At 33.6% G+C, this 26,542-nt stretch overlaps 1 protein-coding gene across 1 annotated transcript; it reads right to left on the reverse strand.

Moving 5' to 3' along the window:
* Positions 1-546: 546 nt before the first annotated feature.
* On the reverse strand, positions 547-17,332 carry LOC145098654 (aspartic proteinase-like). The gene is made up of 13 exons (XM_079036272.1): positions 16,942-17,332; positions 16,783-16,843; positions 5,209-5,303; positions 4,811-4,923; positions 2,483-2,651; positions 2,345-2,384; positions 2,175-2,239; positions 1,551-1,664; positions 1,404-1,468; positions 1,157-1,313; positions 954-1,073; positions 746-834; positions 547-631 (listed from the first exon to the last, which is right to left on the reverse strand). Exons 1-13 carry the CDS (start codon positions 17,326-17,328, stop codon positions 547-549), a joined length of 1,560 nt encoding a protein of 519 aa, XP_078892398.1. The 5' UTR covers positions 17,329-17,332.
* Between the last annotated feature and the right edge of the window lie 9,210 nt (positions 17,333-26,542).

Consider the following 26,542-nt stretch of genomic DNA (forward strand, 5'->3'; position numbering starts at 1 on the left):
AGCTCATTCTTCTGTTTTCCCAAACCCTCAATTGACCTGGAAAAATACCTTGGTTGGAAAGATAAGAGAAAAATACCTTCTAGAAGTAAGAGGAAAATACATTGGCCTAAAAAAGAGACAATTCTTGGTTTTAAATCCTACAAAACTAACAAGTCTTTTAGTTATAAACTCATTAATTTCTTTTTTCATACTTCCATCAATGTGAGATGAGTTAAAAGCCACTTAACCCATTTATTATTTTTTCCCAACTACAAATTTCTCCTTCATTTTTAATCCGTTTTGGATGTGTGATGAATATATCACGGAGGAGAACACGAATATATAATTATTCGTCTGTTTTGATTATATTTAGAGTCCGAAATTCGTATTCAAAAACGGGAAAAAACCCATTTTTGGAAGTTAATAAAACTAATTTTCGATCATATAGATATAAAATACTAATGGCCAATCACTTATATATGTTTTCCAAAATATGTTAATAGATCCGCTGATTAAATCAAATCAATCCGAACAATTATCTATATGGTTAAGGTGAAAAGGTCTTGTTCACGCAGCTTCTGCAAATCCAACTCTTAGATTGCCATAATCAAACACAGTGTGGTAGCGACGCATAAACAAATCACCTAATATCCTGCATCACATGAAACACAAAAATCCTGTAATAGTTGACTTTTAAAGATAATAGGTTTTAACATCTAAAAGCAAGCTAAAATTCTGTAGTCAAACCCCAAGAAGGCACACGTACCAGTGTGGCCCACGTGGAGGAGGAATATCCAAAGGCATGAAACCACTAAAGCAGTGTGCATCCTCACCCTCCCCGGTCTTAAGTATGTACTAAGAAACAAACACATACTAAGTACATGGTATTAATTTATACTAATGTTTTTGGTCACATAAAATTTTGTTTCTATCAACTATAAAAGATAAAATATATACAACAAAATTAATAAAACCTCATTAGGTAAAAGTTCAAATTCTTTGCCACGAATGGTAAATGAAATAGTAGGCATAGAAGGAAGTCTCGCACAGTCAACCATCGACTCTTCTACTGGGATGGGCACCAGTTTACATAGCTGCAAATTTGGACTCATCATATTATCATAAACAACAAATTATGTGCCAAATAATACTAAAAACAACTAACAAGAAAACTCACATTGCCCAATGTTTTTAAAATCATTTCTTGTGTGTTGTTGTTGGCGATCATTTTATGCATAAGCCCTACTATTGCTTTACAGAGAAGGCAATTTGGCGCGGTTACAGATGGATGGGATACACCATCATTCCTATCTACAACACTCTCAATGCCAATACTGTGCGAAATTAAGGATAAAATCACCATACAAGAAAAAAGATTGATGATGGTTTTTGTCTATGTTGCAATAAAGCATTAGAAAGCTAACCTAACTTCGTGATCCCCATCAAGAAAACAGAATCCAATAAAGGGGCATATCGTCTTCGTATTGACCTGTTCAGGAAGTAAAGTAACATGTGAGGTAAGAAACTGGAACTTCTAATAAATTTTGATGTGGGAATTGGAAGTTGTATACAAATGTCGAAAGCAGCCCAAATATTATGTGTCCAAAATTAGAGACAAAACCGTTGCACGCCTCGGTTACAATTCCTTGAGCCCCGATGGCATGATTTATCTGGGTGATCACACTCTGAAAGTTAACGAGCACAAAAGTAGATGAGCACACTTAAGAACTAGTAATACTAATGATAATAAGATCACACCCATCCTAGTTCTAAGAATTTTAGATACAAAGTTAATGGATAATGTAACAAATTAATTAACAATCCAATCAGAATTAAATGGAAAGATAAGGTTCTTCGATTTTTGGTACAATGGACGATATTTATACCTACGTATTATTGAAAAACTATATGTGTAAATCATGAGAAACGTGTATTAAATATTATAGCTTTATAAAAAATATTATGAAAAACAACTGCTAATATTAAATTTACATAAACAATGATAATTTACAACAAAAATACTTACTAATAAGCTCAGATCAATCAAATTTTATAGAAATCAATACCACTATATTTTTATTGAAGTTACACTTTGTTTGTATATATATGTTATTCCTCGAAGGATTAATTTATGTTTATAAAAACTATTTTCTGACCTATCATAATATGTTAATGATTATATGAGAATTACAGACCGTCGGTCCAGCTAACAAGGCAGTTCCAGAATCGACAATAGCTGCACATTTGTTTTTACAAAACCCTGGAAGCAACCACAACACATCATATATATATATATATATATATATATATATATATGTTCAAATATCCAACATGTAGTAAAATATAACGTTGGTCTGTTACATACCAGTTGATTGCCCACCGATAAGTACGTCGTCCATATCAAACTAGCAAAAAGCAGAACAACAAAGGGATTTAAATTATATGTTTATATGTAAATACTCATTCATTTCTTGACTTAACATTAGGGAGTAGACGAATGAACCTGCCAATATCCCTTTTGAGTGACGGGAACGAATGTGTGCACACCTTTGTAGTGATTTGGATCAACACCACCAAAGATGATTTCACCCCCTTCTCCTTCTTTACCTCTTTGGTTAAGCCAAAATGAAAAAATGTGTTGCTTAACTAGATGTTGATTGACCATATTGTTCCTATATAACATAAATGTGAACTATCGATACGTTAAAATTAGACAAAACATCATGCCCATCGAAACTCCCGGCCAACTAAACTACATGAATCTGCATGGCCATATGAATACCAATATTTTTATAACTGGTACAATCTTTGTAATGAGGCGGATTCTCTTAGATGTTTACCACAAAAGGTTAAAATATAGGTTCCCTTCATTTGTTATATAGGTTGGCATTTGAGACATCCACTTAATCTTGTCCAAACTGTTTTGATATTAAAATGACTTAATTTTCTTTTTGAAACACAATAAATTGTATTGAGGAACAAAAGCTAGCGAGAAACTGCATGATTACATGGGATCGATCATCCAAAGATGGGCATGCCACAAAATTTTCCATCTTATCCACTTACCACTCCCATTCCCAAAGCAAGTCGTGATCTAGGCTACAATACATATTTTTCCCATCAAATCAAGCTACCAATCCTAGAGCGATTATTGATCGATAAAAAGACAAATACTAGATATTGTTAGTATGTTAGCATCTAGGGTGTAGGCCCAATGTCCTTAGGGTTTAGGTTAGATCAATGTCTCCTATATATCCCTATTTCTATGAGGTTTAACATTCACTATTAATCAAACAACTCATTATCTTACATGAATTCAGAGCTCTAGATTAAAACCTTATTGTAGACAAAAACTCGTTGCCTCCATCCTCTACCTCTGACAACCTTCTCTAATAGTCTTCGGAGGTTCCTCCATTAGGTTTAATATTTTCCCTTTTCATCTTTATCCTCCTAAATAATAGTACAGTCGCTGACCCAGAGCTCCTTTCATGGCTTCTTGTACTTCCTCATCTACTTATGTCTCCTCCTTGACTGACCCCTACCTCCGAGCCTTCTATCTCTTCCTCAGATGACCCCTGCCTCCGAGCTTTCTGTCTCCTCCTTGGTTTGCTGCTTCTAATGCTGTTGTTGCCTCCCTCTGTTGGCACATTTTCCTTCGGGAAACCTTTGATATGTAGTCATCTCTCTCTCTCTCTCTCTCTCTCTCTATATATATATATATATATATATATATATATATATATATATCAACATTGTAGTCACTGATATCGTCAAAATTGGCTCCATCCATAGCAGCTCGAACTCTTTTCCTTTCTCGCTGCCTTTCTTAGGACTCTTTGGTCGCCGACTTCATGATTGCCGTTACCATCGACTCTCTTCTTCTATAATGGAACCCTCTCTGGCCGCGACTTCTTCTTTCTTCTTCTCCGACAACCAGTCGTTGTTAGCCACCATCGTCAGAGCTTTGTTACCGCCACTGTTGCAGTCTACATTTATATATATATTTTTTATTTTTATACTTTGTTTATTTTACTAGTTTAATTGTCTCCTCCCGATCAAACTATGAGAGTATATTAGTATGTTAGCATCTATGGTTTAGGCCTAAGGTCCTTAGGGCTTAGGTAATGCTAAGAGCCCCTTATATATCCATATTTATATGTGAGCATCTATGGTTTAGGCCTAAGGTCCTTAGGGCTTAGGTAATGCTAAGAGCCCCTTATATATCTATATTTATATGTGGTTTAACCATAGAAGTACAACATATCAATTTTGAATGATATCATTAAGATGGAAAAGAGATATGTCGGGAGTCCTAAGCATGAACTTAGACAAGGTAAGCCTCCACCAAAAGATAATCTTCTCTCTTTCTAACAAGAGAGTTCATTTTTAAACCTCTAGATCTCAATCAAAAGGCCCAATCATAAAACCTCCTAAGATTAGTACCAAGAGTGATCTTGAGGTTAAGGGAGCAGAAGGTGCCTTTCCTACAACTTATAACTAATCCATCAACTTAGTCTTACCATCATTCACACCAACAGAAAAGACATTGTTTTTTCAAGAGGTTGACTTTGAGGGCTGAAGCATGTTGGAAACATTTCAAGATGCATAAAGAGTAACAATATTACCGGTAGACCACTCTCTTATGAAGATGACATCAACTTCTGATCTTCTTCATATTAATAGAACTAAAATCTAAGTTGATGGGATTTAACAATAAAATAGTTTATGAGAAATTAAAATGGACATTTAACATAATTGATTTTTTAACACTATATATATATATATATATATATATACATACATATACACACAAAACTAATTAAAAACATACCATATTGGGATAACATTATCAAGAGATATCTCCTTAAATCCAAGCCCAAGGATACCATCAAACTTCCCTCCCAGTAATGTAATACCAGGTTCACTTGTTGCTTCGATGAAATCCTAAATTGATCATAGATTAAAAATATTTTCAAAACCATGTTGTTAACCAAGTCGTATCCAAATAAAAAAAGAAATCAAATATCCTCCTACCTTTTGTTCATACTAATCATACTACTCATTAGATCAAGACAAGTTCAAAATCAAGAAAGGAGATTAAGAGAGAGAATTAATGGATTCAATATGTCATTGTTTTATAGGAGCACTAGGATAAGTAAGAATAAAGATAGAAGGATATTTAATTTTCCAAATAAAGTTGGCTCGTGGCGAAATTTTTTCCAAATTCACCTGATCCTCAATTACTATATCCCCAACTTTGATGTTGTCTTCACTAAAGTATCCAAATATTGATCCACTACCATAGTCGATACTAGCATGTTTTCCTGTGAGCATAGAGACAAGTATTTTCTACTTTAAGATGTATAACGAAATTTTTTACGACGAGATAAAGAGTAGAAATATAGGGCAATCTGATTAGATATTTGAACAAAACAAATGATGTTGATGTCGAGTTATGATATGATATTTAAACTTTATTCAAAAATTGAAACCCAGAACTAGTAATTTTTGAAGGTTTAAGTGAAAGACAAAAATAATAAAAGAGTAGAAGAGCAGATTCGATGGCGATTTATGATTTTTAAAGGCCGAAGAGTGAAGACAAAGAACATAGAATGCTTCGACTGATATTCTTGAAGGCTGAAACGAAATTCCTGCTTGAAGACCGGTACCAAGAATATGAATTGTTTCCAACTTTCCATCATTGAGATTAATGTCACGTTGATCATTGAGAAACCCGGTAACGAAATTCCCACTCTCCAATTTCATGCATATGGAAAATTATAGAAAAGCCCAACCATTTATCTTTTTGCGTTTAGAAAAATCCTTACATTATGTTTATATTTAGAAAAACCTTTATATTATCATTTACCTTTCAATAAAATCCACAAGCCAGTTTTCTTATAAAATTTCAATAAAACCCACCAACGCCAAGCTTGTTTTCTTATAAAATGACCTCATGATTTAGATTCACTGAAATGACATAAAATAATATAAAAAATGTCCTTGATATTTTTAATGTTTATGTGGTTTCCATTAAAATAAAGACTCCCCCATATTATCTTCAACTTATCCACCCTTGTACCACCTGTAGAACCTGAACCACCACCCACTTTAGCCGACTAAAAATCGACAACACCGTTCCACCATTTCACCATCCATGCACCACCATCTCCTCCATATCTCCAATCCACTACCCTTTACCAACATATACCAACACCACCACCCTAATACGTATCACCACCATTGCCATCAATAAAAACAGATAGAACTGGTTATCCACCGCCACCGAAGACACCTTCCTTTACCCATCATCATACATGTTACAACCGAAAATAAAGAAAATCAAACCACAACCAACCACCGTACACAACCTTGTTTCACCCTTATACTACAAACCTCCCCAACCTCCAAATTAACCATCATTACTATAACGCCCGCTTTTACTGCTAGGCTTAGTTATCAAATCTGTAACAGTGTCGTTAACTATTGTAAATCTTTTAGAATAAATAAAAGTAACTTACTCAAAAATATATATGTTTATATGAATTTTATATATGTGATATAGGTGTAAAATCTTACGTCGAAATGTAATAAATAGGAGTAAAATATAAATTAAAAGTAAAAGATTATTTTGGATAAATTATCTAAACAAAAGTCGTAAACCTGTTCATGTTCATATAAAGAAGACCCAAATCTAACTTCGTGAGAGGAAGTTATGATTTTTCGAATTTCCAGGGCAACTGTATACGACTTAGAAACCAAAAGTGAGAATTAGCTGATGGAGTCTAAACGAAAGTTGTAGATAAAGTGAAAATTAGCTGATAGAGTCTAAAATAGATCTCATCGATAGCTTATCGTGGATATAAAGAACGTCAAAAACGAAGATCGTATGGAGAATTTATGAATTTTTAAAGAAATTATAATTTTCCTTGCACAGTCGCGCGCATCGACAAGGTACGCGACGCACTTCTGACCTACCATAATAACATGACATGTGTTACCACTCAACAATTGTCACATCACCCTACTAACCACTTACATAGTGCACCCATATAGGTTGCACGGCGCACTTTCACTTTTTGGGCCTATATAATCTTCGATTTCCAACATTATTTCTTATCCAATTCCTTCAAATCCTCTTTGAAATTTCTCTCGTATCCCTAGTATTTTACTCACTTTACTCCCTAGTTCCCGGTTACTTTAGCGAGGACGTGCGATGTTAGATAGTCGATGATTAAAAGCTCTCAGGTCAGAGTTCTGCCCGCATAATTTCCAGTTTTCTTCAAATTACATTGTAAGTTGAGCTACACTTACTCTACTTTAAGTGTAACTTATAATTATAGTTATAGTCGTTATTATGAACCTATAATTAAGATTTATTAGTGATTCTAATGTCATTATACTGATTGATCTACTTATGGGAGTGATGTTTAGGCTGGATTTGGTGGGGTGTTTAAAGTGAGATTTCCAAACAATATACTTTGTATACCAAACGAACCCTACCTCCGATATGATACTACCTGACTATTCCTTACTTGATAGATCTTGATGTAGACATTGAGATTATTGATGAATCTAGATTATCATTATATAGTTACTAGGATTATGAAAATAAACTAAGACTTAGTGTCATTTTAATCTAGGTATTTTGAAAGGATAAAGTGTTAAGACAGAGTGTTGCCCTAACTTTGAATCACCTATTTTTTTTTCAAGTGAGTGCGTAGTTACTTTCACGAGCATAATTTAATAAAAGTATTTATTAAATGTTAATTGTGTCAATTGTACTCTCTGCTATGTGTATACTATAATAGTACTACTCATCAAGAACTGTGTTAGGATCAGATCGCCTTTAGTTATAGTATAGGATAGTATAGACTTACAACAGGTGCATAGCTACAATAAGTTGCATATCTGATAGGTCTCATTCTGGGGTAGAGTGTGAGATCATAGCAAAGTGTAGTAGTCATCCCATTTTGGATGATAAAAAATGGTGGGTCCAGATCAGACAAATGACAAGTATGTCTCGGTCATTGACCAGAGTAGATGACAACACCTGACTATTCGATTCAGTCTAGTGAGTTACATTGCTAATGACGACTTATAAACTACAGACGTAGATAAAATGAGATACCATATCTATCAATAACTCCAAACAATTCTTGTCTTTATATAACTTACACTGACCAAGGACTCGCTAGCTGTATAGTCAAGTAGTTTTTTAAATGATTTGTCAGGTTAGGTGATTCCTCCAGATAATCGTTGATTTAGGATTTGTGAGAATCGATTGGGCAGGGTTGGTGGTCTTATGTCAGATTATAGCTATAATGTTTGTTGCAGGAATGTTATTAAATATTATCATTAATATATTATGAGCTTGAAAACCATATGCATCTCACCAGGTTACCTAAACCTGACTCACTCATTAAACCTGACTCACTCATTTTATGTGCATCACATGTAGCGGATATAAGGTTGTTGAAGTCTAATTAGGATGCCAAGTAAAATAAGAGATGTGCCTATATTAGTATTTCAAGACCATTTTATTTTTACACTGCAATCTATGTTTGGATATTAATGGTGACATCGATTGTATTTTAATAGAATGAAATAACTTATGTAATCTCAATTGTTTTAAACTAGGATTTTATGCAACACAAGAAATCAAATCATAAAGAAAAAGTTTTAATTGGTTCTGAAACTTAGGGGATGTCACAATTACTTTTAAAATCTCCACATCCCAATGTACTCGAACTTGTTACAGCATCACCCGGAAATCCTTTAAACGATTGCACGACCACGGCCACTTGTTTTAATTGTGATCAATCATCAACCCTACACTACTAGTACACCTTCACCAGTACATCCCCTTTCGACAACCTTCAAGCCACATGTTTCTAGTCGAACACTATCAAGAACTACCCTCTCTACTATCATCACATCTGGAAGAATCTTTCAACCGCTACCACTTCCAAATATACCACCCTTAAAAACCAACATAAAACTTCCAACCATCGGACCACCCCCACCTTAACATTTAATCCACAAAGCAACCATCGTTTACCACCTGCTCTTGTCGAACCACTTTGTTAATCTTGATAAATACAAAAGAGGGGTTCGACTTTTACTTACTACAATGAAACAAGAAGAAAAAGAAGGATGTGTGTGTTTTTTTTTCTTATTTAACTTCAAAAGAAATAACCACAAAGAGAAGTAGGGTACATTATAGTGTCGTATGGTTCACATAATGTTTATAAGGAATTGGAACCTATCAGGAATTAGAATCCAATTCCATAGTATGTTTGGCTAGTAAGAAATGGAATTGGAATCCAATTCCATTACATGTATGGTTGGAAGGAAACATAATTGGAATGATGTAAAATGACAAAACTACCTTTCTTGTTTTTTTTTTGCTTAAATTTACTTTTTTTTTATAAGTTATATGGTGGTGAGGGTGGTTGGTGGTAGTTTGTGATCGTGGTGACAGTGGTGGTGGCGGTAGTGGTGTTGGATGTTGTGGTGATAGTAGTGGTGGTGGTGGTTATGGTAGGTGTTGGTAGTGCTAGTGGTCACAATGATGGTGGTGATAGTAGTGACGGTGATGGTGGTGGTGGAAGTGATGGTTACAGTAGGTGGTGAAGGTAGTGGTGATGGTGGTGGTGGTCATGGTGGCAACATCAATGTTGAAGACAAAAGTAATGGTGGTGATGGTTATGGCAGAGGTGGTGGCGGTGGGTAGGGGTAGTAGTAGTGATAGTGGTAGTGTTGATAAGTGATGGTGGTGGTGGTGACGGTGGTGATGGTGGCAATGATGGTGGTTGTGATGGTAGTGGCGATGTCAATGGTGGTGTTGGTGGTAGTGGGGGAGGTGGTGGTGATGGTGGCAATGGTGGTGGGTGTTTTTGGTAGAGGGAAATTGCATTTTGTTTTAATGAATTGAAATTAATTACTTCCATCTTTTAATGGAATGTACTTTCCTCCTACTAATGGAAACTTTTTTCATTTAGGAATTTAATTCCTTAGCAAAAAAATTAAACCAAACGTAGGAAATCGGTTGAATTGGATTCCAATTCCCTCTAATTTCTTAAAATTTTAGTGAACCAAACAACCCCTAAAGATTTAATGTGGTCTAGCTAAAAATATTCACGTCATCTTTTATATATTTTATGCCATGTCATTAAATCGCCCGGTCATTTTATAAAGAAACATGCTAGGTGGGTTTTATTGAAAGGTAAATGATAATATAATGGTTGTTCTGAATGTAAACTTAATGTAAGGGTTTATTTATTTATAGAAAATAAATGATTGGGTTTTTTTCTATATTTTGCCTTTCAGCCTTTCTGAAAACGTTTGTTTGATTGACGAAAGAGTACAGAGAATTTAAGCCTAAATGATTAAATGAATATAGACTAGTATTCTGTGGATAAAATATTTGGGCTCCTAATTGAGCCTTGATCATGGTACCCACCTAAAATTTCTTGTGGTTGGCCACAGACATGCCGGTGATTTGGGTGATGTTTGTTTTTTCTGAGGCAAAATGTCTGCAGTCTGCGGATCATATTTGTAGACCTCTGTTGTAGAAGAGGTGGACCAAACGTCTGCAGTCTGAAAAAAGAAGACTGTTTGTTTTTTTTTAACATCTACGGGCTACTAAAATAAACTGAAATTTTTTAACTTCAAAGTGATTTTTTAATATTTTTATGATTTTGTTATAAATAATTAACGAATCTAGATCAACTTTTATGTATTATTGTATAAAAAATAAAAATAAAAATGATATGAATTAACGTATATATTTGATAAAAACCAACAACTTTAGTTGCAAAATTATAACTAAACATTATAATTAGTGATCAAAGAATTTGATACATAAATGGATGAAAATAAACTTCGATTTTTTCAATTAAATCCATTAAAAACGTACCATAAATATTTTCTCGAGAAATTGACGATGCTGTATTAAATAACGTTTTACAACATTTGGCAAAAAAATATATGAATATATTATGAATTTTTTTTTTCATATTTATATAAACAAGTTCAACGACTATTATTGTATTAAATCTTTATTTATAAATTTGTCAAAAATATCATTTTGTATCGTCAAAAGTTTTTTTTTTTTAAGTTTTGTAATTTTTTTTTCAAATTGTTATCATTAATAAAGTTGGAGAAAATATAATTAAAAAAAACTTGAAAAAAATAAAGATATATATGTTTTTTTTAGGCTAAAAGATGTCTGGAGATGTTAGAAGACTCTTGTCCACATTTGCGCCAAGAAGAGGCGCGCATACATTTTTAGGTCTGCAGTCTTCAAAAAAACAAACAGTCTGCAAAGGCTAATGTCTGCGTGTGGTCTGCACGATGCAAATAGTAGAGGCCACGCAGATATGCAGACAAAAAACAAACACTACCTTGGTCTACACTTGAGGTAGCTGAAAAGTAGCAGTAATTAGGGCTTTCTTAATGTTTCAAAAAGCTCATCGACACTTGCTCACCAAGCGGTCGTAATATGCTCTAGATATGCATAACCACTTGCTCGGAACCTAAGGTGTCAATTTGTTTCTTCATTTTAATTACTTTTAAGTGATTTATAACCTGGTTGGTTATTGTTCAATAGTACAAGTTGTACATCTCTCCCATACAGACATGCACTATTTTCACGATGGTGGAACCGCATTAAATCCTCGTGACATTATATGTTTCTTTGCTTGTTGTCTAAATTTTCTATAACTTGGTATGTGTTACTATCATGATTACGCATTTTATTGCCTCCTTCATCATGGTTTGTTACCTGTTGGGTTTAAAACTTGTTCATAGGATAAAATGTTAGATATTTTGATATATTTGAATTGTGTTTGGTCACTTTGGATCCATCATATGAATCCATCACTGGCAAGAAGCTAGCACCAAGGATAAAAAAAACCAAACAACTGTGGGATTACGAGGAAAGATATCAACCATAATAGGTTGCAAAGACCAGATAAACAAATTTCGTGATCACTACAAGAACTCTACAAAAAAGAGAAGATTTTAATTTCCACAAAAATGGTGACATGGTCGTTCAAATAGGTGTTTGATCCTAATTTGTTCATTGATACTATGTTAATCTTCTTTCACTACTAGAAAAGTTTTAATTTTCCTACCGATTATTTCGGACGGAAACATTACGTTACAGAATACCGACAGATCAACGACGGAGCGAGAAGCCCTAATTTAGGGGCAACTTCATGATGGAATAACTACGAAATAACGACAAACTTAAACGCCATCGAAAATATGTCAGTAAATACAAATGGAATATCGATAGACCACAATAAATGATTATTTTTTACTTGTCTTCACAACTTCGTCGCTATTAATTAAAACTCGAATAATGAAATGTAAAGGTTCGAACCCGAGCCATTATTGTTTTGGTAGGAGAGCAACTACCAGTATGTTTTTATGTCTCTTATGGTTTGAAGGTTAATTTCAACAAATCAAAAGTTTATGGTATTAGGGTCCCGAACCATGAAATCGTTAACTGGGCAATTCCATTGAGTTGTGAACCGGCATCTCTCCCTTTCACCTACCTCGGTGTTCTGGTGGGTATGAATATGAACTGTATGGCATCTTGGTCTGCAATTATGGATAAACTAAAGGCAAAGCTATCGGCTTGGAAACAAAAAATCTTAGTTTTGGTGGTCGGGTTACACTTGCTAAAGCTGTCCTTGGTAGTATCCCCACTTATTACCTGTCCATTTTTGATGCCCCGATTGGTGTCATAAATTCGCTTGAAAAAATTAGAAGACAATTTATATGGGGTGGCACTGCTTGTAACAAAAGTATAAACTGGGTGGCATGGGAAAATATTACAGCTCCAAAAGCGGTGTGAGCTCTTGGTTTGGAATCAATCCGATCTTTAAACCTTGCACTGCTCACCAAATGTTTATGGAAATTGAAAAGTAGGCCAAACTCCTTCTGGGCACAGGTCATCAGGGGACTACACAACTTGCATGGCGACCATGCTCGATTCCAACCAAAGAGTCGGTGGACTGGAGTATGGAAAAATATTGTGAAAAGCAAAGATGCACTTGATAGAATTAATATTCCTCTCGAAGAGGTAATGCAACCAGATGAGTCAAGGGCTGGCTGGATATCACTGTTTGTCGTGGATGGTGAATTTTGCGTGGCAGCCCTCCGAGATAGAATAGAAAGGGCATCCTTCCCAGTATGCGACATTGTATTCCCATGGATCAATACAATCCAATTATAAGTCTTGGGCTTTGTGTGGCGAGCAAAACAAAACCGCATTCCTTCGGCTGAAGCTCTTAAGAATAGAGGAGTTGCAATGCCTTCGACTATGTGTAGTGCCTGTCGTGTTCCGAATCGGGGGATCATATTTTGGTGTCATGCTCACTAGCGAAATGTGTAATCCAGTCGATCTTCCAATGGAGTAACATCTGGGCAATTGAATTTTAATCAGTCTCAAGTATCATTGACTTTGCATCTAAATTGGGGAATTGCCCTAAAAGGAGAAAAACTTTCACGACGATTTTGTTTGGAACCCTATGGTGCTTATGGAAATCCAAGAATGAAAGAATTTTTAAAAAACATAACTATGAATTGACGAAATTATCTCTGATGTAAAGGCTCATACCTTTGTATGGGTAAAACATAGAGGAGGATATAACAAATTAGATTGGAATCAATGGATTAATTCACCATTTCTTTATACCTGAAACAATGTAAAATCACAGGTACTAGCTTCTTGCTACTTAGGTGAATATGTTATGAAATAAAATGTCTTTTGGCGGTTCAAAAAAAGTGCGGCTATAAGCCTCACCCAATTAATTAACCTTATTAAATGCATATATAAACTAATTAACTGCAAATATATTATTATTATTATTATTATTATTATTATTATTATTATTATTATTTGAGTTCTAAATGTAGTCTATTTCACTATGTTTTTTATATATTTACCATACATATTCATAAAATTCTTTATTATTATTATTATTATTATTATTATTATTACTTTACATGTATGCATGTATATATATGATAATAAATATGTGAAAATAACGAAGCAAAAAAGTATATTTAGGGCTCCAATAATGGAAAATGACGCAGTCTGCCGCCGATAATGATAATAATAATAATAATAATAATAATACGTGTATGTGTATGTATGTATGTACACATAATATTTATATGTTTGTGAATGTGTATCTAAATGTGTATATGTATATATGTGTATCTAAATATGTATGAGAATATGTGTATGTATATGTGTGTTTTATGTATATATGCGTATGTATATATATATATATATATATATATATATATATATATGTGTGTGTGTGTGTGTGCACGTGTGTGTGAATGTGTGTATGTATGTATATATATATATATATATATGTGTGTGTGTGTGTGTGTATGTTTATATGTATGTGTATGTGTATATGTATGCATATGTGAATGTATATGTGTACATATGTGATTATATATATATATATATATATATATATATATATATATATATATAAAGTTAGGTTTAAATGTTTCTACAATTTATTGTGTGCATGTAGGATTGATTCTTGACAAATTATTTTAGTTATTTAAGAAAGTAATTAATGCATATTAAATGTTGAATATTTAATTAATACTCATTATATCTTCAACATGTAATATGCATTAACTACTTTCTTAAAATAACTAAAATAATTGGTCCACAATCAATCCTAAATGCATGTGTATGTCTGTTAATGTATGTGTGTTGGTATCTACAAAACCACATTCATTAGTAGTCTATGTAATGTTAAAATGAGTAACGGATTCCGAAAGGAGGACATGGCTTTACACACATGGGTATTAGTTATAAGTTGATGAAAGTAAAGATATTCATGTGTGAAAAAATGATGCGGAAAAATCGTACTTTGGTCGCTAAAATATTGAAAATAAGAAAACTATGTCGGAATTCAGTCGTTAATTCGACATGGTGACATAATACTGACAGATGACTTATTTCTTTAGTAATTTACATCCAATTTCCGAAGGAAAATGTCACCCGTCGTAATCTGTCACTTATCTGCAGTAATTACTGGCGTATTAAAAAGGATGTGGATACCTTGCCTAACACAACACGTTTTAAAGCTGTGAGGGCAGCAGATCCCATAAGAACTTTGCAGTTAAGCATGCCCGAGTGAGAACAATTTAGGGATGCATAACCCCCTGGGAAGTTTTCGTGTCGGGAGCCTAAAACGGACAATATTGTGATATGTGCCAGAGGGGGACATTACAAATGGTATCAGAGCTGGGGCATGTGTCGATGTGTTCGACGAGGACGTCGGACATTATAATGAGGGGGGGGGGGGGTGAAGGTGGGTTGTACCTGATCTTACATCGGTTTGGAAGGAGAGCAAAAACATTACCTTTACAGGGGTATGGATACCTACCTTGTCACAACACGTTTTAAAGCCGTGAGGGTAACAGATCCCATAAGAACTCTGTAGTTAAGCGTGTCCAGACGAGAGCAATCCGGGGATGAGTGACCCCTGGGAAGTTTATTAGAACATGTTTCATGTGGAATTACATGTATTTTGAAGGACGAGGATCACTAACAACATCCAACTAGTTAAGGTTATGAACCACTCTCACTGTGGAATTATATGTCAAAACTAAGGATAAATGAAAAAAATAACAATGTATTTTGTTTAGTTAGATGTTAAAGATGTTAAGTTCAAGACTTTCGTTTATTCTCAATTTCCCATGCCCCTCTTGTGTACACGTCTTTTCTTTTTCAAGCATCCAAGCATAAGCCAATATTCTTCCCCTTGGTGAAGGCAAGCTTTTATGTCCTATTTATCTTCTATCAAAATACCAAGTGACTTTATCATTGTTTATGGTGTTGTGCATAAAAACTCGGTATCCGGTGTTGCCCTCCCTTCTTGAGGTTGATGATTCAAGTCTCATCGTGAACATAGATGGATTTAAGGGGCAGTTTAGGTTAGATTTTCCGTTTCAAAAAAAAGATACCACACATACCTCATATTATATTTGTATTTTTTGTGATCATTGATTATGGTGTGTTGAAACATGAACAACTGACGGTCTTTGAGTCAAAACTCAAATTGAAGAACAATTGTCGATCTTTATCGATTCAACTTACCCAATAATTCACCAAGTAGTCCACCAAATAATTCTTAGTTTATTTCTTAAACACTTAAACATTTGTATTTACACTTTTAATGTGTATTAATAGACATTTTTAATGTCTTATTAGACAATATTTATTATTTATATTGTAATATTATTAGTTTTGTGGTTGAATATTATATATTTAATATAATTGGGTTTCTTTAATATTTGGATAAAAAGAACTTTTACTGCTTTTAAAAAAACTTTTAGTGTTGGATTACATATGGAAATATCCATCACTAAAAATGCCGTTGGAAATCAATTGGAAGTTGTTCAAACAAAGTTAATTAACGTGTTTCCGTCGCTATTAATTCCATCAGTAACTAGCAACATATTTTCGGTAATCCGTTGGTAAAAGTTACCCATGGGCTAAATGTGACATCCTTAAATCTGTCGGAAATCCGTCAGTAATTCCCTTTACCGAAGGAATAACGACGGCCGTCGTATTTTCCTATTTTTTTATGATTTACATCCGGTAATCCGAAGAATATAGGACTCTATTTTATATATACTCTCTATTTACTAAGTCTAATACCGTAGATTGATTAATATGGCATTGAGGAGTTGCAACTTATCATTAAACTGCAACTTCATAGCATAACAAGATAAAACCAACTTACGAACCGTTTTCTTTGTAGGTGCTTGACTGACTTGACTTGTATTTTGCGTGGAAAAAGCAAGATACCTGCAGGAGTATCATAATCCTAGGGAATTAACTTTCTGTTCATATATTCATGGATGTTTCAATTAAAAAAATACTATCTAGATAAGACAAGCTTATACCGAAGCGCATTCTGACGATGGCACCCACAAGTTAGAGCTACCCGTGTCAAAGATCACATTGAACTTTTGAGGTGGGGTGCCGATGCCAATCTCACCAAAGTATTGAGCATTCATATAGTTCCTCAATGCAACAATATCCGAGTCTTCGGAATCACCATGTTTTTTAGCACTTTGTCTATACTTCCGAATAGACGTCGTTAAGTAATCACCATCATTCAAAACAAGGTGTGAAGCAAAACGATCGGTTCGCTCAAATTTTACTCTTTTTAGTCCAATCCTAACAAGCCCGTCGGTTGATGTGGAAATTACTACTGGAGTACAGAAAAGGGTTGACAAAAAGAGGAAAATTGCTAGGGTGTCATATGCACTTGCCATGTTGATCTGCATGTCAATCCACCTTTAAAATTTGATTAGCATATAACAAAGCAACAAAACTTGATCAGTGATGAGTTTAAGCTTAGATATGATAAGCTCAAGATGTAAAAATGCATTTAATTAATGGCAAACTACGAATTCGGGATACAAGAAGCAAAGAAGTAATAAACAGTTTATACCGGTTTCTTCTTCTGCAGAAAAATCTAACCCGAAATTGATTGCATGCAACCTCAAGTATTCTTAACCTATAATGGGGAAGAATATTAAAAAAAGTAATAAAATATTGACTGAACTAATTCCAGTAAATCGCAAGGATTTTAGGGTTCATATAGAGTGAATGAATATATATTGCTAACGCAATGCACAATACCTCTCAATTGCAGCCGTCCAATTCCTCGGTTACGTGATCTCTTCCGGCTTCGAGTAGTAGATACAAATTCACTCTTGGGATCTTTTATGATTTGCCCAAAAAACTCCTTATAGTTTGGAATTTAGAGCATTTGCCCCTAATATATAGTTTTGACCTATGTTCTAGATGGATAATTTTAAATATAGGTTTTAATGTATTGATTTACTAAGTATGAGACGCATGTATTACATAAGTTTATTTATAAGAAAAAACTAAATATAAAATTCTAAATATTTAAGAAGTTTGAATTTATAAGAAAAATAAGAAAAATATTAAATTATAAAAATTAAAGTGTTTTTTTCTTTAAATTTAAACAAATAATTTAGATAAATAAATAAAAGAAACTAATAAACTTTTAATTTAGTAATTTGGAAATTAAAAGGAAAGTTCATTAAAAAATTAATATGCATTTATTATTGCATTTAAATACTATGTGGAATAAAAATTAATTCAAAATAACCACAAATGACATTTAACAATTTGAATGAGAATGCATATTATTGCATTATAGTTTGGAATTTAGAGCATTTTCCCCTAATATACTACGAAATGCATATTAATTTTCTTAATGACTAATGACAAAAAAAAATATTCATTTATTAGAAAAGATTCCTTACCTTATCCATCTTTTCCATGTACTATATACTAGTTCGGTGGATTAGGCATTACATGATGCTCATAAATTAAAAAATGTCACCGGTCTATTCTACTACATTACATTTTAGAGCATGCGGTATGGGCCAAAAACGAGAGACAACAGACTGATGTGGCATGCCTCAACGACGTCATGACGGGGGAACACCGCCCTCCTACTCGTTGCTTCTCGGCGTGTTACAACTTGTGCTCGTCACCACCGGGTGAAACGGTGTTTCTTCTCCAATTCTTTTGTGTTTCTTCTTTAATTTTGCCTAACAACGCCTCACAATGACGTTGTGAGTTAGGAACACCACCGCTGAAATTTGTCTCACAATTCAACGACGTTGTTTTTTGTTACCCATACCATATAGTCTTAGGTGTATTTTTTTCAATTTGTTTTCCAATAATTATTAAAATTATCTTTTAATCAAATGTCATTATTATTATAATAATAATAAAGTAATGATTATTATTTTATTTTTAATTAATAAATATAATATAAATAAATAATTATTAAAAAAAAACCTAATTTGTAGTTTTGTTAAAATTATTATATAATAAATATGACATCAATAAAATATTAATCATGTCCTTTAAAGTAGGGATGAGAGTAGGTACAAACCCGGACCGGATGGACCCAGACCCGGACCTGAAAAACCCGAAACTGGTTAATGAGATTTTTTAGAACCGGAAACCGGACCGGTATATAGGAACCGGATCCGGTTCGGTTTTGGGTACGGTTCTGGGTAAAGTGGGTTTAGAACCGGAAAACCTGGAAACATCAAAGTGGGTAGGTTGGAACTGGATAAAGTGGGTCTAGAACCGGAAAACCCGGAAACATCAAAATGGGTAGGTTGGAACCAGATAAAGTGGGTTTAGACCCAGAAAAACCGGAATTTTTTGGTAAATAATTACTACTTAGTGGGTTGAACTTTGAAAATTTTCATATTGATAGGGACTATAACTCATTGAATATGAAACCAAAATTAACAAAATTATAGTCTAAAAGCATGTACAAACTCTAAAATACACTCTGAAAAAATCGCATGTCAATCTGAATTTAAACGAATGAGATATGCATGTGTTAACATTTTCACATAATACAAAGTACAAAAACAAATAGCTGAAAAGTGGAAAATTTTCAATTTGATATCCCGACTTCGGAGGACTGTAAATCATTGAATGTTAAACCAAAAATCACAAAATTATTGTCTAAACTCATGTACAAACTGTAAACTACAAGTTGGAAAAAACCACATGTTAATCCAACTTCAAACAAATTAGATATTCATGTTTTAAAACTTTCACCGAATACAAAAAAAAAAAAAACTAAAAAACTAAAAACTTTCAACGTTGATATCTCAACTTTAGGGGACTGTAAGTCAATGAATTTAAAACTAAAAATAGCAAAATTATAGTCTAAAATCATGTACAAACTCTAAACTACATGTTGGAAAAAACCGCATGTCAATCGGAGTTGAAACAAATGAGATATGCATCTTTTAAACGTTTCACAAAAACCGGTTCCGGCCTTAAAAGTGGTTCCGGTTTTTAGACCCGGTTTACCCGGACCCGATGGACCCAAACCCGGATAAAGCCAATTTTTAAACCCGGAACCGGAACCGGTTTTATATATTCCGGTTCTAACAGTTCCGGTTCCGGTCCGGTTTTCCGGTTCTAAATCTCATCCTTACTTTAAAGTATGATATGGCCTCACAGTTAGAAATTATTATATAATAAATATGACATCAATAAAATTAATCAGGCCCACCTAGCTAGAGACTTATTGGAAACCAATGGGGCCTAGTGAGTGTTTTTACAACAATGGTTTTACCTTAGCTAATTTTATATTTATATTGTTATTATTCTTTCCTTATTCATAGGATTTGTGTTTTCTTGAATGTATACATACAATTTAAATCAATTGAATGAACATAATAATTACACAAATTCGATAGTGGATCAGAGAAGAAAAAATTGGCAACACATAACCTAGCCTTAGATCACCTACATTGGTGCTTTATTTTATCTTGTAAATGCTGACTAAGCATATATTGAAAGCCACCTAGCATTATTCTTTCAAATGTTGAAAGGCTTGTAAAGCCTTTAGGTTAGCCATATCGTTATTATATATTATATGAATGTGTTGTAATTCTTTTAAAGGACACATATATCATAATTTATATATTGTAGGGATATATATATTGTATTACAAGTACTATATATATATATATATTATTTATTTTGACCAACAACAAGAAATATATATTATGATTATTCATTATATATGCTATTTATTTTGAAAACCTGCAATATATATATATATATATATATATATATATATATATATATATATATATATATAATCGTTGTTTATGTTAGTGGGGTCCATTTTGAAAGATCATTGTTATTGTACTGATGTGGATGGTAATTGCAGAAGTTGATCTGACACAATTGAAAGGTTAATGATCTTGCACTGATATGGATGGTCTTAACCCTACTTCACAAGAAAGGATGAAAGTGGAGGTGAACTTCATAATTGGTAATAGAGAAATCCCCCTTGGATATATCTTTATCAAACATGCTCACCTCTCAGATCACTTAAGGCAAAAATTTTTTTGGAGAAAATCTCTTAGGTGTTGCAAATTACAATTATTGGTAAAGTGAGATGACACATGCAATCTAATGATATGATGAATTGAGAAGCGACGCAATACAATGATTCTTGTATGGATGGTAAGGGCAATGATTCATGTATGGATGGTAAGGGCAACAGAGAAAAAGATCAAAATCAGAAAGAACTAAGATATGTAATTACTACAACAAAAGCTCAGAAAAATTTGGGATAGGATACATTGTATAAGAGTGCTGGGCATGGGCAACGTGATGTGGTCGTTTTTGAGCGTTATAACGCACAAACACCGCCCTCTTCACCGTTTTTCGGCGTTATACGCTTGCCGTTGCTTCCCGTTGCCACCTCCACATTCTTGTAACGCCCGTTTCTTTGTTTTTAGCTAAAAACGCCGGTGTGGGCGACCAACCTAAGTTTAGCGCCTACATTGTGTTGCAGCGGGCTTGATGCAGAATGGCCAAAGAAATAAAAAAAGTAAGAGATAAAGAACTATTGTATGATTTTTTGACGGGTCTTAAACATAATGAATATGGGGTTGTCAAAATGCACATTCTAAGCAATAGCTTTGTATTATCCCTATAATTTCAATAAACATTCAATTTTTGAAATGTATTTATTAAAAAAAATCATTAACTTTACTATCTAAAAGTTCCAAATCCAACCCCTACATCAAAATAAATCATTAAATTCAACTTATAATTTATAAATCCAAATAAATCATTAAATTCAACTTATAATTTATAAATCCAAAGCCAAATGGAAGCATGGATAAAATGTGTCATAAAAATCTCCATCATAACTAAGCCAAATGTAACGTGGTAAAATTTCTATGAGATTTTTCATTTTAAAATAGATTATTCAATTAAACTTGTGTTTCAAAATGCATTGAAAAACATTTGATTGATTAAAAACCATACATAGAGTTAAGTTTATAAAACCGCGAAAACGAATATTTTTGATGCGTGTGTACAATCCTATCGAGCTTTTCTCATAAATGACCTGAAAAATGTTTAATTCACAACTGTAAGCATAAAACTTAGTGAGTTCCTTAGTATACCATATATAACATCATACATATAATGCATTCACATAAAGTCCTATGCTCTAGTGCTGACCTGCCAAATCTCATATCCATAAGTATACTACATACATACAAGCAAACATAATAGCTACCGACACTCTGCTACTAGCTCTCATCCATCACTACTACTAGCTCTCAGCCGTTGTACTACTATCGATCTCGTACCGAAGCAACATCATCGGCCTTGCATCGGAACAACATTATCGACCTTGCATCGGGACTATATCGTGGCCTTGTGCCAAAACCATATTAGTATTAGGGCTCATGCTAATACTGACAACCGCCTCACGAAGACGTAATTATATGTAGTTGAGATTCAGATAGACAGTCGAACATATGGTCCTACTCTAGAACCGCAACTAAACAAGGAACAAGTAAGAAACCTAGACTAAGAGTTCTCAGTCTATCCAACTTAAACTACATATAACCCCTAGGGTATCTACTCAACTTAAACTATATATAATGGGATATGTGTCATAGTGAGAAACTCACCTGAACTGATAAACTGAAGAAGCACAACAGTACGATCATCCCTTGTATCGATCAATCCTACAAACCGACTAATACAAAAAAAGACAAATCCTCAAAAAACAACCCAAATCCTCCAAGTTTGTGTTGGATTAAATGTCGAAGCTCATAACTATTATTGGTATGTACTTGACCCGAGAGTAGCATGGTCCATTTGGGTTGCATGACATCAGAACAGTTTGGATAGACTTTTGTGAGAAGAGGATATTTATTATTTATTAATATATTATAAGTTCTAATATATTAATATGAAATCATATTATTTAATTAGTGTTGATCAAGAATTAGTTTGGAATTAATTTTGTGATCAAAAGAGATAAATTAAATAAATGGGGATTGATTTGGTAAATCATTCATTCTTATAAAGTGGGCTTATGATCTATAGTTCTTCATGTTAGGCTAAACCCATGTGGTGACCCATGGATATTCCATGGAGGTTAAAACCAATAGATCATGAGGAATGTGGAAAGTCATGAGTTACATGGTGTAACCCTAATGTGCACACTATATAAGAAGCCTCATAGCTCATGAAATGTGACCTAGAGTCTTGGTAAGGAGGGCTACCCGATTTCATGAAGTGCAAGTGCTCTTCTCTCAAGTTATTCCAATTGTTAGTGGTGTTGTGTGATTCCATTTGAGGTGCAACACTTGGGGCACTAAGCTCTTAAAGGTCCAAGGCTTCCAACTACAAGAAAATGTATGTTATCTAACTTGTTTTATTACCCATGTATAAACTTTTGTATGCTAGTTTAGGGTAATCCCCTTGGAAAGTTCAAGTTTGCATGTATAATAGAGAAAATATAGATCCAAGGTATTTAGGGTTGCATGTACACCTTAGGAGTGTTAGAATTCCCAAAACCCATCAGTGGTATCAGAGCCTAGACTTTCTTTCTCATATACTTGATGCTTCTTGTTTTTCCAAAGTTGAAAATGTGACATTTTCGCGTCTGACTGCTCACCACGATGTGGCAGCTTTTACCATGACGTGGTGATGCACATGTGAGCAATATTTCTTGTTTTGGCTTGCAATTAGATTAGGATCATTACTCTAAACTGTTTTTTGAACCTAGAAACCTGTTTTTCAATAAGGTAACATTCATGCTTGTCCAATTAAAAGATAATTGTCAAACTTTCATGTTTTGTAATTGTTTATATGATTAATTAGATGAAATATGTTTGATATGAATTGTCTTGTTCTTATGAGTTTAATTTAATTCATAGACAAACTGATTATTTTTTGTAAATTATAATATTTGATCTAAATGGATTTTGATGAATTCCATAACTTGTCCTCAAGTTATGGATGTAATGAAAAATGAACAAATTTTCTTTTAAAGAGATCATTAAAATCATAGGTTATAGAAAAATGAAGAGTTCTTTTGATAAATGGTTTTATCCATAACTTGTCTCAATTTATGGATTTTCAAAAGTCTTTTCATTAAAATCTTTATTAAACTCACAAGTTATGGATACCAAAAGTTTTTGAATAGTTCAAAACTTGCCCTCAATTTTTGGAATTTGTAAATGTAAAAGGCTAACTTTTGAAACATTTAATTCCAAATCCTAGAATTTTAAAGTTTAAAATTCTACCCTTATACTATTATAATATTATAGATTTATTATTTATATATATGTATAAGAACAAATTCAGTCTTACCTTTAGTAGGTCTCATTTACGAAGTTGGTCTATAAGGGGGTGTAAAGGTTACTGCCTATAAAATGGCAGTTTAATGGGTGTCCACTCTCACCCACCGCTTCCTTGACTAGTGGAGGGTCGTTAGCCGAATGGGTAGGATAGGACTCTAATTCTCCCGTCATTAAAAGTATAATGATAAATCATCATTTACCTACCTTCAAATATTTTGCGGTTTGGATTACGACATCCCTCTTCCAAATTGTAAAATATTGTGTTGGGTCCTAGCCTTAATACTTCATTTGGATGTTATATTAAGGACTAAAATCAACTAAACTTGAATTTCTCGCATTGTAGATGTCTAGTTTAGACAACAATGGTCTTCCCAAATCCTTTGGAACAAGCTTTCCTCTTGAAGATGATTTCCCGTGGTTGGATCGTTGAAGTCATACTTCACTTTCTCCACCTCCTCTAATAATTCTCCCTAACCTACAAGTTCAAAGACTTGAAAGATTTATGGTCACTCAAGCCCTACTTTCATTGAAACGTGAAGATGGAAGGCATGTGTGTACTCACATCTTGGAGATGAAGTCACATATTGACAGACTAAGAGTATTGGGTGTCGAAGTCTCAAGGAAGTGGGCTGTTGACTGGGTTCTTCAATCACTTCCTGAGTCATATAGTGAGTTCATTAAGGACTACTATGTGACAGACCACGGCATGACCCTTATTGATCTTAGTTATTTGCTTGTTGCTACTAAATCAACAATGATGTGGCGCACTAGAAAAGTAAACTTGATGGGAAGATCTACTCTCCAAACTTCCATGGACATTGAAAATAGAAACATTGGAAGTCCAGAAAAGATTTCTCTTTCCAAGGGAAAGAGAAAGGCTAAGTCTGAGATTGTCTCGTGTACCATTCCCAAAGAGTCTATATGTTTATGTTGCCAAGAGAAGGGGCATTGGTTGTGAAGCTTCCTTGACTACATGAAAGATTAGAGAAAAGGTAGAATCAAAAAGTTTGACTCTACTTCAGGTAAGTCCACTATCTAAGTCTATTAAATTCCTAATTGTTGATTCTTAATACATGATGTGACATGGTTGCATTTTGATGTTTGTAGGATCATGCAAAGGGAAGGAAGATTAAAGGAAGAGTATTCTAAATCTGATCGCGAAGATGAATTTCAATTGCATGGTTCGAAGATCGGACTTTTGAGCTGTTGCTTAGGAGTTATGATAGATTGCTAGGAAATATGTAATAACATAGTTTTCATTTGCAATTGCATTGTAAGGATAAGTTTTTCCGCATTTTTATAAATAAATAAAATTTTGTTTTATTTTATTATATCTCCTTACAATGGCATTTATGAAAAACTAATGTTTGTATGTTCCTATGTTAGCAATATGAATTTGATTTTTTGTTTGTGGTAGTGTCGAGGATTTTCCAAACAAGGAAAGATTCTTATCACCCAAGTTTCAATTGGACAGAAACTTGGAATCATGCAAGTTGCAATGTATGATGAATTAGAATTTTTATCTTTGGTAAATCAAGACTATTTCCTTGTTCACATGTATATGTGAATCAAGTGAAGGACAAGGGCATCGGGTACAGTAGGTGTGCACTGGCCAGGTCCACCACAAAGAACGATAAGACTATTCGTCATAATTTACTAAACTTTAGTAAATATGGTTATGCTTACAAGCTTAAGTATAATTCTAAAACATTGGAAAAGGGTTTAATGTGTGACAGAACGAATGAGAAGAATCAAATTAGGCAGAAAGATACAAGTTTCTCTAATCTTAAAAGATGGGAGAGTACTTTAGTATCGTGTTTTATGATCATCTTAACAATTATGAAAAAAAACCATATCATAATTGATCCTCTAAACACATCTTAGTCCATTTGTATGGGTAAGAAGAGGAATCGTAAATTGTTGAAATAGTTTAAATAAAAAAGACGATTCATACTTCATACCCAAAACAAGTCTTAAAGTCATACTCTAAGATTGTAACCTTAAGTGACATAATCTTAAGAAAGGTTTAAAACACTTATCAAATATAGAGTAAAAGTTTTTCTAATCTTGTACATTTGAAATTGGTAATTTGTGATGAAACAAAGACCAACTAAGGTCAATTGTGTGAAGTGTTTGTCTTGATAAGAATCCGCACTAACTCTTGAATATTTTTTTGTCAAGGAATGATTCATGAAAAGATAATCTTATATGTCAAGAGGGCAGTGGGAGTATTAAAGATCTTGAAAGTTTCAAGAACTAATCAAGAGTAAACATATTGTTAAACACTAGCACA

This window comes from Lactuca serriola, chromosome 4 (genome assembly GCF_051521515.1).
Source record: "Lactuca serriola cultivar US96UC23 chromosome 4, Lser_US96UC23_V15, whole genome shotgun sequence".
In the NCBI taxonomy this organism is placed as follows: domain Eukaryota; kingdom Viridiplantae; phylum Streptophyta; class Magnoliopsida; order Asterales; family Asteraceae; genus Lactuca; species Lactuca serriola.

What these genes read in the sequence shown, in the direction of transcription:
- LOC145098654 (XM_079036272.1), bottom strand. Translation starts at nt 17,328, where the DNA reads ATGCAGATCAACATGGCAAGTGCATATGACACCCTAGCAATTTTCCTC. An exon ending in GATAATGTTATCCCAATATG is followed by an intron (nt 2,652 to 4,810) that starts GTATGTTTTTAA and finishes TATGTTATATAG; the next exon opens with GAACAATATGGTCAATCAAC. An exon ending in GATGGGGATCACGAAGTTAG is followed by an intron (nt 1,314 to 1,403) that starts GTTAGCTTTCTA and finishes AATTTCGCACAG; the next exon opens with TATTGGCATTGAGAGTGTTG.